Source organism: Hoplias malabaricus, chromosome 4 (assembly GCF_029633855.1).
Source record: "Hoplias malabaricus isolate fHopMal1 chromosome 4, fHopMal1.hap1, whole genome shotgun sequence".
NCBI classification, from domain to species: domain Eukaryota; kingdom Metazoa; phylum Chordata; class Actinopteri; order Characiformes; family Erythrinidae; genus Hoplias; species Hoplias malabaricus.
Genome location: NC_089803.1, coordinates 40,275,524 through 40,290,562, shown reverse-complemented (window position 1 = coordinate 40,290,562; position 15,039 = coordinate 40,275,524). Strand labels below are relative to the sequence as shown.

The 15,039-nt window shown below is 39.2% G+C and overlaps 2 protein-coding genes across 2 annotated transcripts; one reads left to right on the top strand and one right to left on the bottom strand.

Moving 5' to 3' along the window:
* Nucleotides 1-227: 227 nt before the first annotated feature.
* On the bottom strand, nt 228-6,050 carry LOC136694053 (zinc finger protein 135-like). The gene is made up of 2 exons (XM_066667402.1): nt 5,829-6,050; nt 228-2,870 (listed from the first exon to the last, which is right to left on the bottom strand). Exons 1-2 carry the CDS (start codon nt 5,965-5,967, stop codon nt 1,762-1,764), a joined length of 1,248 nt encoding a protein of 415 aa, XP_066523499.1. The 5' UTR covers nt 5,968-6,050; the 3' UTR covers nt 228-1,761.
* A 5,497-nt stretch (nt 6,051-11,547) lies between these two features.
* On the top strand, nt 11,548-14,796 carry si:ch211-214j24.10 (uncharacterized protein LOC558894 homolog). Its single transcript, XM_066667407.1, has 4 exons — nt 11,548-11,782; nt 12,832-13,587; nt 13,835-13,867; nt 14,346-14,796. The coding sequence occupies exons 1-4, from the start codon at nt 11,767-11,769 to the stop codon at nt 14,381-14,383; spliced, it is 843 nt and encodes a 280-aa protein (XP_066523504.1). The 5' UTR covers nt 11,548-11,766; the 3' UTR covers nt 14,384-14,796.
* Nucleotides 14,797-15,039: the final 243 nt, after the last annotated feature.

Genomic DNA, 15,039 nt, shown 5'->3' with positions numbered 1-15,039 from the left:
TCTGGCATCAAATTCACAATGGACATTTACTTTAAAAAAAAACAGTTCAACTCCTCAGTTTCAACATTCAAAATATTTTGTTGTTCTCATTTCATTTAAATAATTTGTACATCATTGCATTTTGCTCAGTGTCCCAACTTTTCTGGAAATGGGTTTGTCCCATTAAACATCACATGTTCTAATAATGAAGATCAATAGTATTTCATTAACTTATTTTATTGGTATGATTCAGTAAATAAACAGGCACAACAAAGAGATTATAGAGACAAATTCCAATTATTGGGCTGATACAGTAGTGTTGCAGGGCTCACAGACTATTAAATGTTTAATATCATTCTATCTACCTACAGAGTCTCAAAAGAGGAAAAAGGGCCATGTATCATCCACAATTAGGTCCATAAATACACATACAAAATTATTCATTTTTAGCATGGAATAAACAGGATACTACATAAACTTAAATAAACAAACAGATATGTAGAATATGATAAATAAATACCACATGTACAATTTGAGAACTTAATGTTGGTTATTACGTATATGCACTAAAGGCGGCATTGAGACTTTGTCCCCCAGGTTAACTAACACTTTCAAAATAAATAAGTTGCATGATAATTAAGTGCTGTACACTATATACAATCAGCTAAATATTAAAGACTAGCCTCAATAACATTGAGGAGGAAATGGAGAATAAATTACTTTGTCTTTATTATCTTTAAGATTCACTCACCAAAGTGACACTGAAATCTTAAGATTGCTTCAGTTTACTTTAATGTAATGTAGTTTTTGCATGAATCTAAAACCCATGTTGAACATACCTCTGTAGCAATTATGAAGATTTAAGTTTTTTATTTTTGAGTTCTTCTTTAATATGGAACTGACCACCTAACATTTATTCTGACACTGACCAGGTTTAACTGAAGTTTTAGTCTTTTGCATCAAAAAAAAAAAAAAAAGGCATGTTTTCAACCAACCACCTTGTCCGCTCTTCTGTGCAAAATTTTCTCTAAGGCTTAAAGAAAAGATTTCTAGAGCCAAAAATTTAAAAAGCCAACACATCATCCCTTATAATACCGATATTATGTTAAACAAAATACAAGTTTGTTCCTGTTGATGAGTACTACGAATAACACACCTGACAGTTTAAATAAAATTAATTAAGGTTAGTGTCTGTAACAGGAGCCTGGGGTCACTGAAGGGCACATTATACAAATAATTGTATAAAAGGCCTGTGGTCATTTGCATGAAACATCTTAAGCATTTATCTAAAGCTAAATGCCTAAAGGATTAATTTACAGAAATAAAAAAATTATACATTATAATTTTATAACAGTTAAAAAGTGAAGTGCATAAACTTAAACCTGACTACAGCTAATTTTACAATTTTTCTCCATTATTTGTTTGGAAAAAATATATATTTTGTCCATAGAAAGGTAAAATTTTCCTAACGGAAGAAGGTCACTAGGTATTTAAAACACCACATGCCTAAAATAGTAGAGTTTGATAAATAAATAGTATTTTAAGACACATACTGTATTATAATGCCATTAACCACATAATGGCAGTATTTTGTTGTTAGTGTTTCTATGCAATTATGAAAACAAGAATGCACACAACATGCAAATCCTACTGAAATCAAGTTCTGATTAATTATTGCTATTATTTTTTATGCTTAATGACATTTCTAATTGCAATAGTACAGGCCACAAGCAAACCCATTTCTTCTGAAATGGCTTCAGTCAAGAATGTTATGAAAAGTGTCTACAAGGTGAATGAAGTAATCATTATTTTTTCTTCCTCATGTCTTTTCTGGTGCACTTTTAAATACCCTGCTCTGAGAAAAGTTTTCCCACACTGATCACATTCAAAGGGCCTCTCTCCAGTATGTTTCAGCTCATGCACTTTTAAAGAACTTGGGTGAGAAAAACTTTTATCACATCGAGAGCACTGGTAAGGCTTCTCACCGGTATGAATTCTCTGGTGAACTTTCAAAGCGCTTGACTGAGAGAAGCTCTTCCCACACTGACCACAATGATAGGGTTTCTCTCCTGTATGCATCCTCTGATGACTTCTCAGTAGACCGGCATGAGAGAAGCTTTTCCCACATAGAGAACATGGGTAAGGCTTTTCTCCGGTATGACCTCTGACATGAATCTTTAGAGATGGAAGATGAGAGAAGCTCTTCCCGCAATGAGAGCAGTGGTACGGCTTCTCTCCAGTATGAATCCTTTCATGAACCTTCAGCGAACTTGGATGCGAAAACTTCCTTCCACAATCAGCACAGCTATAAGGCTTTTCTCCAGTGTGAAGTCCCTCATGATCCTTCAAGGAGCTCGGATGTGAAAACCGTTTGCCGCACATGGAACAACTAAACGGTTTCTCTCCAGAATGCATTCTTTGATGTTTTTTCAAAAACTCCTGTCTTGAGAAACTCTTCCCACACTCGAAGCAGGGGTAAGGCTTCTCTCCAGTATGTATCCTTTCATGTAATTTTAATGAGCCTGAAAGGGAGAACTTTTTCCCACACTCTGAGCACTGATAGGGTTTCTCTCCTGTATGTGTTCTCAGATGACCTGTTAATGAAGCTTGATGAGAAAAGCTCTTCCCACATTCAGAGCAGAGGTAAGGCTTCTCTCCAGTATGAGTTCTTAGATGGTTTTTTAAAAACTGGGGTCTAGCGAAACTTTTCTCACAGTGAGGACAGGGATAACACTTTATTTCAGTGTTTTTATCTTGGTTAACATACTCTGCTGAGAAGATGACATTGTGATAGCTTGGGTGAGCAATTTCTTCACCGTACTCAGTATATGCTGCCATTTCTTCACACAAGCTTTGTTCTTCTGGCTCATCCTTCACACATACTTCAATGCCTGAAACATAGATTACAATAAAATGTAATGAGAAATAAGGGGTAATAAATTATTTGTTATGCAAGTGTTATTATTCATATAATTAATTCACATGCTGCAAGTAGTTTACTCTCTGATAGTCTCCTGCAGTATGTTCTCTACCCTCCTCCAAAAGTTACATAATGCAGTTTCTCCAGTGCTTAGCCTACAGCACCTTTGGCATAGGCTCTATTCTGCCTATTACAGCCTAATGAAGCATCATAATTTTTTTAAAGTGTACTTTTAAGCTAAAAATATTTTGCAGTGTTTCTTTAAAGAAAATTAAAAGTTTTCCATATTACAAATGTGAGATTGATGCATTGTAGGTATTTGTTTGCTAAGAGATTTATCATCTTCTTACATGTAGCTTTTCCTTTCATGTTAGCTTTTGCACTAGTGCTTACATCCACATGCTACACACACTAGTCCTCACACAGACATAAGACGGGATAACAAGTATCTCTTATCTGGCTGGTGGCGAATAAACTCTAGTTGCTTTAAGCCACTATCTCCAGGCCAGATGTTATTTGGGCTGTCCAACATCATCCATTCCCCAATGAGCGTGTTTTTTAGCACTGTGAGGAATATCTAATACTTAGATACCACTTTAGAATAAGACTACACTTATAAATATTTATAAATGGTTTAAAATCTCTTAATTAATGGCTATTAATTGTGTTGTTAATATATTCAAATTCATTAATAATCATTGAGAACACACAGCTAGTTAGGGCAATAGTGACCTGTTGTTTGCCAAATAGTGAACCCACAGCCATTTACACTGTTAAACCTCAGATCTTGCTGGATACTGACCTTACATTGTCTACCCCACTAGTAAAACATTAAGCCTGTCAGCGTTGTCACATGTTTGTTAATTAGTTTGTTAATAGTTTGTTAAATGGTAAGGTTCAACCATTTCATGAATTAACCACCAACAGACTGTATTTTTATACATTAACAATAATGTGGTGTGTACCTTAACATATAAAATTACTAAATTCACATTCTTAGATCTTAGCTTATGCTTTACCCTGACATTTTTAGTAAATTATCTGACACTTTGATAGTTATAATAAGTCAATGTTGCCCATTCTATCTCTGTGTAACATTTCAAATAATATGTTCTGCTTGTGTTAAATAAATGTAAAAATATATGACCATGGTCTTAATGAAATTGCCAAGTGCCAAGGCACTGAAAGACTTGGTGGATGATGCAAAATAAGGAAGCTCTCCAAATGACAAGGCATAAGAAAGTTAAGATCCTAGGGCCAGGTTGGGGTGGGGGGGCGGCTGTAGGAAGATGTTCCTGCAACACTCTTCTTTTTTCAGCTGACACAGCAGCACTGTTGAAGGTGCATAGTGATGCTTAGCAGGTGGACCTACCTGCACTGACAACTTTAAATTCTTAAATGATAAAAATCACATTATATTATTTTATCATTTATTGTAAACTCCATAAAAACACTCTGACAATCACTCAATCACAGGCTCCACAGGAACAGACTTAAGAATTCTGTAAAATGTTAATCCAATAGGAATTTCATTCATTCATTCAATTTCTTTAACCAGTTATCCTTTTCAGGGTCGCAGTGGGTCTGGAGCTTATCCGAAATCACTGGGTGCAAGGCAGGGACATATCCTGGAGGGGGCTATGTAAATCATATTATTCCTATTTCAACAATTTACAAATGTTGATGCTAATTTCAGTCCAGGTTTTTCTTACTGGTACAGCCCTACTTTTTTTTTTTAATGAGCCTGAAAGGGAGACCTTTTTCCAACACTCTGAGCTTAAAGTACATCCATATATAAAATGTAATTATAGTTTATATGTCCATAAACTGTAAATAAATTGTACTAATAATACACTGAACATTTTAATTCATTTTAGCAGCCAGTGCCTTAGGTTTACATAAGCAACTTTGGAGCTGGAATGTTACTGGTTCTATTTCTACAACCAGCAGGGGAACTGTGCACTCTGGAAGTAAAGAAACAGTGCTGTGCTCAATCCAAGTGTCCCTAAGCAAGGCATCTAACCCCCAATTGCTCTCCAGGTGCAGGGGATGCCTGCCCACCGTACCAGGTTCACTGTGTTTACTGCCCTTAGTGCACTGGTGTTTGTGTTCACTGCTGTGGATGAATTCAACACAGAAGACACATTTGGTTGTACATTGTACAAAAACAAATAAATGCACATTAAACAAACAAAAACTGTTTAAAGTTCAAATGAAGGGTATGGGGTCTTCTGATTCTCATGGAGCCCATAAGGTATCATCAGAAAAATGTTTTAAAGGTTGGTTTAAATACACAATTTATTAATATAAAATGCATTTATATTTAATATAGTTGCTTCCAATAAGCAGCATGAAATAAGTCATTATTCTGGGACCACCTAACTTACATTCATGGAATTATTTTGATATATTCAGGGAGCTAGTTAGCTACTTAACCACAGGACTCATTAACTACACTGAGACCAGGAATATACCGCCTCTGTCTGAGACTAGGGGCAGAACATGGTCGAGGCTGCAGCTGCTGTCAGGGGCATAGGCTCTGGTCAGTGGATGAGTCCAGTCCGGTCACAGGCCCACAGGCCAAATCCTGGCCTAGCTGTCGCTCACCAAACTGTCTCTCAAAGATGGCACTGGGACCCACAGTAATGTCAGAAGTCTGTATTTGAAGGAGGTTGTGTTTGACCCAGCATGTGTGACAGGAGTGTTTTTCTGCTGACTGTACCAGCTCAAACAAAAAGCCTTCTGTTTATAGCAGGGCTTGGAGGCTGGGGTTGTTTTTATTTCTCCGTTATTCAGAGATTCCGTGAGTTTGTTTTGATGCTCTGCTGTCGTTAGGTCGACTAAGACAGTGTCTGGTTAAAGTGTACAGTCTGAGCTGATGTAAACCGTTATTCTCTGAAATGACGGAGTATGAAGTGTCATGTCTCACCATCTAAATCCTCAGCGTCGCTCTCGGACTCCTCGTTGTCTTCGGTTTTAATGACTCCGTCCTCACAGAGTGTGACCTCCTCATACTCCTCCTTCAGACACTGCTCCTCCACCACGCCAGAGAAATACGGGTGATACATCGTGCTGAACCTCACCGGAGACTCTAAACTGTGCGTAGGAATAAAGCAGTTTATCGCCCGTCTCTTCTGTTCTGATGCTCACCTTCTTCTGCAGGCGACTCTACAAACGAGCAGAGGACTACACTGCCCCCTGTTGTAGTGTGAAGTAAGATCAAGATGGTACCAAGGCTCACTGGAACTGCATCACTCCCTTCACTTTGTATACCAGCAGGGGAAAAACCCTCTTCAGTCAAACACCTAATCACATTTGGAGTATGTGATCCATTCAGAGATAAATCTTTACATATTTAAAACCAAAATGAAACACTGACATCAAAAAACTGAACACGCATTTCACTAGTATTTGCTCATTATGTCGGCCCACCCTTTACAGCAATGAAGGCTTCAGCTCTTGTGGGAAGGCTTTCAACATGGTTTAGTAGTGTGTTTATGGGAATTTTTACCATTCTTTTCCCAAAGCACATTTGTGAGTTCAGACACTGGTGTTCTATTGGGTTGAGGTCAGGGTTCTCTGCAGGCCAGTCAAGTTCTTCCACAACAAACTCACTCATCCATGTCTTTATAGACCTTGCTTTGCGCACTGGTGCACAGACATTGTGGCACAGGTAGGGGCCATCCCTAAACTCTTCCCACACATTTGGGAGCATCAGATTGTCCACAATTTGATGAAGCAATAAGAGTGCCCTTCACTGGAACTAAGGGGCTGAGCCCAACTCCTAAAAAACAACCAAACACCATAATCCCCCTCCACCAAACTTTACATTTAAGCACAATGCAGTTAGACAAGTACCATGCTCCTGGCAACCACCAAACCCAGACTCATCCATCAGATTGCCAGACAGAGAAGCATGAATCATCCACTTCATCCATTCATTATCTGTAACCGCTTATCCAGTTCAGGGTCGCGGTGGGTCCAGAGCCTACCTGGAATCATTGGGCGCAAGGCAGGAATACACACTGGAGGGGGCGCCAATCCTTCACAGAGCAACACTTTTGAGTCGCCAATCCACCTACCAACATGTGTTTTTTGACTGTGACACACGGACACGGGGAGAACACACCAACTCCTCACAGACAGTTACCCGGAGTGGGAATCGAACCCACAACCTCCTGGAGCTGTGTGACTGCAACACTACCTGCTGCGCCACTGTGCCGCCCCCACTTTTGAGCTAATCTTAAGGCCACATGAAGTCTGGATGTCCATAACGCTATGCCTGAGCATCCGCTGACCCTGCTCAGTCATTTTACATGGCCGACCACTTTATGACTGAGTTGCTGTCATTCCCAATCACTTGCAATTTGCTATAATACCACTGACAGTGGCAATTTCACAGACTGTCAGGTATTTGGTAGCATTGGACTGGACTTGTTGCACGGGTGGCATTTTTTGTCTTTTGCAACTTCACAAGCTGGAGTTAAAATGGATTATTTGAGGGTTTGCATCATTTCGTTTACAGAACATGTCTACAAATTGCCATTGGGATTTCCCTTTATCCCTTTCCATTCCTCAAGGCAAAACTGCTTCAGCTATTTTGGTCTCTGTGCTGCCTCTCGGGTGGTCGGCCCACTTTTGGCTGGTTTGTTGTGGTACCATGTTCTTTCCATTTGATGATGCTCCAGGGATCATCAGACATTTGGATATTTTTTATAACCCAACCCTTACATGTGCTTCTCAACAATTTTGTCCCTGACATGTTTGGACATCTCCTTGGTCTTCATGGTATTGTTTGGTTGGTGGTGTCTCTTGCTTAATGGTGTTGCAGCCTCTGAGGCCTTTCAGAAAAGGTGTTTATATATTGACAGATCATGTGACACTTAGATTGTACACAGGTAGACTTCATTTCAGTAAGCATTTGACTTCTGAAAGTAATTAGTTGCACCAGAACTTCCAAGGGGCTTCATAGCAAATGGCATATTTTTTTATTTCATGTAATTTTTCTGTTTTTTATTCCTTTTTTATTTTATTATTCCTAATTTTATATATATATGCTGCGCCACCATGCCACCCCTATATAATTTCATTTCACCATCTAACAATATTTTGTTTAGATGTATCACATACAGTTCATTCATTCATTCAGTATCTGTAACCGCTTATCCAGTTCAGGGTCGCGGTAGGTCCAGAGCCTACCTGGAATCATTGGGCGTAAGGCGGGAATACACCCTGGAGGGGGCGCCAGTCCTACACAGGGCAACACAGTCACACACACATTCACTCACACCTACGGACACTTTGGAATCGAACCCACAACCTCCAGGTCCCTGGAGCTGTGTGACTGCAACACTACCTGCTGCACCACCGTGCCGCCCTACATACAATTCAGATTGGGAAAACAAAAATTTAAATACAGGCTATAATGTAACAAAATAGGTAAAAAGCCAAGAGGGTGAATACTTTTACAAGGCACTGTATCACCAAAATAGCAATTTTACAGGAGAAGGATAAAATCTTTGTAAAAATATTTTATTCCATTTAATTTTTAAACATTTCTATTGGTCCATTCAGCATGGAATTTCCACACAATGTGAAGGACACATAATATGTATGTATATTCAAATGATGTAGTAAACCTAGATAAAATGGGGCAAATAAAATACAATAACAAATAAAATGGGGACACATATTTTTCATTGGACATCAATGATATACATATGAAGTATCCACACCAAAATTCAATAAATCATATTACGCTGATCATATAAATACACAAATGAGGTTCTTCACACTGATGGCAGAAACTGAAAACACGGCTGTCACTCTGAGAGTGGGAATATTTAGTTGTAAACATATACCAAAGAAGCCTACATGTTAAACGTTGCCTAGTCTATGTATAATGAACATAACTGTGTAGAATAATAAAGTAATTTTTGTATATTTCAGTCAGTTCTCCAATGTGAGAAAACATGGGGGAAAATAGGGATGCCCTGTGATGGATTGATGAATGGCACATATGGGCCTGGTGTAATAAAATGAATCTTGGATTAGTTTGAACCCATACTTCATTAGCTGTTGCATGGTGGAAACAGGCCATGACCCTGAACTGGATAAGCGATTACAGATAATGAATGAATGAATAATGGAAACAGGCACTGTATCAAACCACTGTGTTTTGTATCTGGACATGGAAACATAATTTTTTTTTCTTATATAACACACGGAATTGTGTATACAATGGTGAAATTAACATACGTAGTTTGAAAACAATGATTATCCCATTGAAGCTTGATTTAATTGACCTATATCAGGTTTCCTTTTAATTACAGTGTGTAATCAGTTGTTTTGTTGTAGTTTTGCAATTGGAATTATTTTTGCATGTTGTAGAAATGCAAAATCCATCAGCTACTCAGCAGTATGTGATTGCCATTGTCTTCCCTGGAAACGATGCCACTTGGATGGGAGTCTCTCTAAAATCTAAATATACACCTCCACACCAGTGGTACCTTTACACATGCTGTTGTATGTATAGCCACTGGAAGTTCATTCAATCATCTGGAAGCCTGGGCAGAGAAGAATCTTGATGTTTGTCTCCCATGTGACTTTAAAGATGATGGTTCAAGCCGAGCCATTTAAGCTGTGATGCATAAAGCACTTGAGGCTCAAATTGGGTGTTGACCATTGCCATCATAAAGGGTGGAGCTGGTCCATACTTGGCTTTCTAGGTTTTAGATTGAATGCATACATCTACTGGAAGTCAGTGAAGGGAACGCAGCAATGAAATGACCTTAAAGAAAGTTGCACAATTGAAGACCAGCCATGTCATCACTTTCTGGATGAGCTGAAATGGCTGGATGGCCCACTGAAGACATCCAACAAGGATCAAGTTGCAGTAGTTGAGAGAGTGAACTAGTAAATTGGTTGCCTCCTGAAGAGAAAAAAGATATCAATTGATCATAAGCTGTACATGAGAAACCTTCATGGATGTGTCTGGTTCAAAATATATGTCAAGAACAATAACTGGGCATCAAAAGTTACTTCTTAGCTGTGTGCATCTTCAGACAGAATGACTAGAGAGCTCTTATAGGAAAATATCAGGTCATAGAGTAGTTCCCACAGTGTAAAGTAGCTCAGTCTTGCAGGGGCTGAGCTTCAAATGGTTCAAATGTTCACCAGGTATTCTGAGATACACATATGTAACCCCACACCATGGCAGATGTTGGCATTTGCACCTTTCACTGTTAACAATCTGTATTTCTGCATAAAACTTTCATGATACATTTCTTACAGAAGCAGTGAACTGTTGTAAGTAGCAAGAATTTTCCGAAGAGCTCCAGAGCCCATGTGGTTATATTTGTGAAAATTGTATTATAGTTTATCATGTAATGCTTCCTAATGACTCTATAAATTCATGCACATTAAAAAGAAATTTCTTGTTGTTTCAGCAGGAGCCTTGCCCTATACAGACTGAGATTGCTCTGGATTGCTCAATTAAGTAAATGTTTAGGAGAATTAAATAATCAGATATTCTTGTTTGAATTGTATTTTACAAAATGTCTCAATGTTTACAAATTGGGTTTGTACATGCTGTGTGGTACTTTTCATTTCTGTCACTGAAAAATGAGACATGATATGCTGACAGGCAGCTCTGTTACACAATCAAACTCTGGTTGATGTAATGTTCAAGCCCGAATTTCAGTGAAAACACTGTCACAACAACACAAGCTACATTGTCCCATGGGGAGCTTTGGGGGCAGGGATATCCTGAGCAACTCCCTGCATTCCCAGGTTTACAAACATTAGTTGAATATCTCCCATTGCTCTTCCTCTACCATACATGTTCATTCTGTGATAGTGAGATATACACAGAGAGAGAGAGAAAGAGAGAGAGAGAGAGAGAGAGAGAGAGAGATTGTTAAAAGTCACACATATTTGTTGTTTGGCACCAGCGTTTTATGCCATCACATATAAGTAGCCATTTTCTGCTAGGTACCACCATATGAAATTTGAAATAAGTATAGCAGTATTTGAATTTTACAACCTCCAAATTACCAAATGGGGAAGCAAGTGGCAATGTTATGCTATGTTCTGACTGATAAAAAATGGAAGATACCAGGTCACAATGGCTCTCCACAATGGCTGTTGCCCACCAATGTTCTGCAAAACCTGTGTTCTGGGGTTACACACAGAATAGAAAATCAAAAGTAGCTAAAAAGAAGCAGCTAAATTGAATATCATATGAATCAAATATCTGTACATCCTGGTCACTGAAGAACAGGGAAAAATGGGGATGAGAACAATGCGTGTAGACACGAGGTAGGTGTTCCTAATCCAGTGATTATTCAGTGTGTGCCTATATTTTAATAATAAAGTTCGCGTTATTTTTCCTGGATTTATACATTGGTAAGGAAATTTCACGACTGGACTCGTTGCACAGGTGGCATCCTATCACCGTACCACTGGAATTCACTGAGATCCCGAATTCACCCAGTCTTTCACAAATGTTTGTAGAAGCAGTCTGTATGGCTAGGTTCTTGGTTTCTCCATAGCCGTGGAGGCGACTGAAACACATGGATTCAATTATTAGAATGGATGAGTGAATACTTTTGTCAATATAGTGTATTTGAAATGCAGCGCTGATAGTCTGTAGGGAAAGCCACGTCTGTTTGTTGCACACTAGTGTAGAGTCAGAGCCCCTGAGGGCGGCGCTGGTGAGGTGGTCTGTCTGTTGGCGCCTCCACCCGCGGAACTTACGAGAATCTACTTCCACCCGCCGCCTCAGACTCAGCTCTCACACACGCCGTCTCTCCACAAATAAAACCCCCTATCAACATTCAGATCAGCCCGGAGATTAACCCACCGATATGCACATCAAACCAGGTGAGGCAGAGCTCTGAGCGCTAAGGGGAGACAGGTCTAATGTCCTCTTTAATCCGTGTCTGAGGGAGTTTGTTCGGGCCGAGTAAACCGCGCTGAGCTGAACTCTTAGGAAACTTTCCTTACGAAAGCGTGCTGTCCTTTTTTCCGACGAGGCGCTTCAGCACCGATCACTGTCACCCCAGCGGACAGCCCGCAGACATCCCGCTAACGTTTGTTTTGTTTCAGCTCGGGCGAGTCGTGTTTGAACATCTTTGTGTTTGAATTTTCTGGTCCACCTTAAATGGTGCAGCCGTTGGTTTTAGGGCGCCAGAGTGCAAGTGCGGAAACATTTAAGGTGGAACGGAAAATAACGAGCCAGTCCCAGCGTCAGGTTTTTGTTGCTAGACGTCGTTAAGACTTAGCGTTGTCAAGCTAAAACAGTCCACCGAAGTTGTTAGCTCACTTAGCTACTTAGCTGACTCTCGCGAAGTAAATAATACACGGTTACACAAAATAAGCGTTGTCTAAAATTTGTTTTTCTGCTATTGGTGAGATGGACGTGTTGAATGAACGTTTTAAAATGCACTTCACTGCCCAACGCGGCTAGTTTCACAAACGCAGTTTAAATTTCGTCGTCGCGGAAAATCTATTCCTAAGGCCAGATCAAAACGACTCTGGAAGAGAAAACCAGGACATAGGCCTAATGTTCACACTTCTATAATGTTTCTGCCTCAACGAAATATATGAATATATGAAGGTTTATAGCCACATTGGTCAGAAAATAAAAAAAATCCCAAAACCGTTCAGGCCTAGTAATCATCAATTTTCAGCTCCTGAATTTATTGCGTGGTTTTGTAAAATGATCGTATTTCCATTATAGGAAATTACTATACATATTTATTGAAGCTAGCAGATAACATATGTCCTGTTAATTGATCATGGAGCTGGTTATGACTGGCTATGACTCTTTGGACTTTGTTTTTATTATAATTGCTTTGTAAAAATAGATTAGCCTCAGCTATCCCTTATATGTAATTAATGGAGACTTTAATTGCATCCTTTTCTGTCAGGTACATGGGTGGCGAATAATGCTGTGTGTGAGTCTGACTCCCTGTGTGACCCAGCTGTGCTCGTTTCGGCTCCTAAACCGGAGCCACACATCCGGAACCGGCGCCTTTCTCCTGGCTCTGGCAGCTGTGGTGGAGGAGGAGGAGGAGGCTGTGCAGCTGGAGTGGACAAACGGTCCACCCGTCAAACTTCATTAAGCAGCTCTAATGAGAGCTTGACACAAAGGACTGGCCACACGCAAGTTTTCATTTCTAGCTTGCACAGGGAGCAGCGGACGGACAACAGAGCATACAGAAGCTCTCGTGCCCTCAGATCAGCCAAGACGGACCCACTGAAGGAGCGGTGTGTGGGAAACACTTTGTCGTCTCTTAAACCCCCACCTGCCTTCCCAGTGAAGGACAGCCCCGCGAAGCTGCAGCCTGAAATCAGCTACGCTGCTAAAGTGAAATCAGGTGGATCTGGAGGAGTAGTGGAAGAACCTCCAGGTATCAAGGTGCTTCTAGAGAACCAGTGGGGGCTCAGTTTCATCAGCAATTGTCCAACAGCAGAAATTTTAGATTCAGTTGCACCTCAAGGCACAGCAGAGATGAGTCCAACTGCAACCTCACACCCGGTTGCTGGAGAGATGACCACTGAAATTTCACCCCCACCTTCCTTTATGTCTTCACAAATCCACTTCTCAGTAGAATCTGCAAATTCTGAAGAACTGCTGCTTAGTTGTCCACATCTGGAGGAAGCTGTGAAGTATCATACACGAGGTAAGATTGCACTAATCTTATATTTTGGGTGTGCAACAATTCACAGCTTTAATTTTATTTTCATTTTCACTCAACTAGAGCATTCAGTGTAAAATATTTAAAATTCAACAGTTCATCAACACAATAGAATTTGATTAACCATCTCAATTTTTTTTACTGTCCTAAAAGTGTTCTTTATTAGGAACATTTTTAAAACTGCTGTTTGAATGTGTTAACACTTTTTGAATATGTATTTTTATATTTCTAGAATGGAGTGCAATATTGCAGAAACAGAAACAAGGTAGGAATGCATTATTTGGCATATAAACTATTCCCAGATAGACTTGATGATCCAGTTTTTAAGCAATTACCAACTCTTATTGATTGGGATCAGCTGTTTGGGCCAATGAGTCACCATGCCTGAAAACAAATTCATTTATATATTTGAACAAAACTAGTATGGTGTTTCAGAGTTTGGTAACTATAGGCTGATCTCTGAACAGCTGAGGTGGAGTTTTCAGTTACTGTATTTGCTAAGCCTTGTCTTAGATTCCCGCTGCAGTTTTTTTTTTGCTACTCCTAACAACCTGATCCAATTCAGCTCAAACCTTGGTACTGAATGATTGTGATAAAGTACATTAACACTGACATGGACAGTGGGCCTCAAGGAACATTATTATAAAAACACTTTCAAATTTATGATTAGAAATGGTCTTTTATTACAGTTGAGTTAGTATTAGTTTTGAATGTTTCTCACATTTGTGTTTTTGGTTTTTCAGACCCTGGAGATGTCGTCTGGTTCAAGGACTCTTTGTAGTTTCAGCATCGCATAGATCTGCGACTGATCGACTAACTGTCTCTATCTCTATATATACAAATTCTTTTTCTGCTTGTCAAATTTACATGACACTCAGGTTGTTCTTCCCACACTGTCTACTCTTTGCACTCACGTCCACCCCTAACTCCCCACCTACGTGAAGAAATAAATGATGTCTTGAATGTGTGGTTGCCTTAAAATCAAGCCTTGGTGTGGAAAAATTTTTATCATTTCTGAGAACACTTCTGTTTTTACAGTTCTCCAAAATCATAATTTTCCAAATTTATAATTCTCCAAATTTAGATCTTGTGTTTTTATGTAGATTTTAAATGTTCCTTAAATCTGTCCATTTTTTACAACTAAATTTAACCACACCAACCATGTTTGTTGTTTTTTTTTTTTTTTTTTCTTTTTTTTTAAAATATTTTCCACCCTGGTTATCAAACATAACAGGGAGTTTTTAAGGGGAGCACAGGAACACATTTAAAGCTGTAACGGAACAGTTGCATAATAAAAGCAAATTTAAAATAAAGTTCTCTTTTGAAGATTTGTTTAATTTTGTGTGCACAAAAAATATATTCTGGTATACTGAGGGTTCATATTCATAAAAGCAAGTGACCTGTATCTGTAATGTGAACGAATCTGTCCCTGAGACA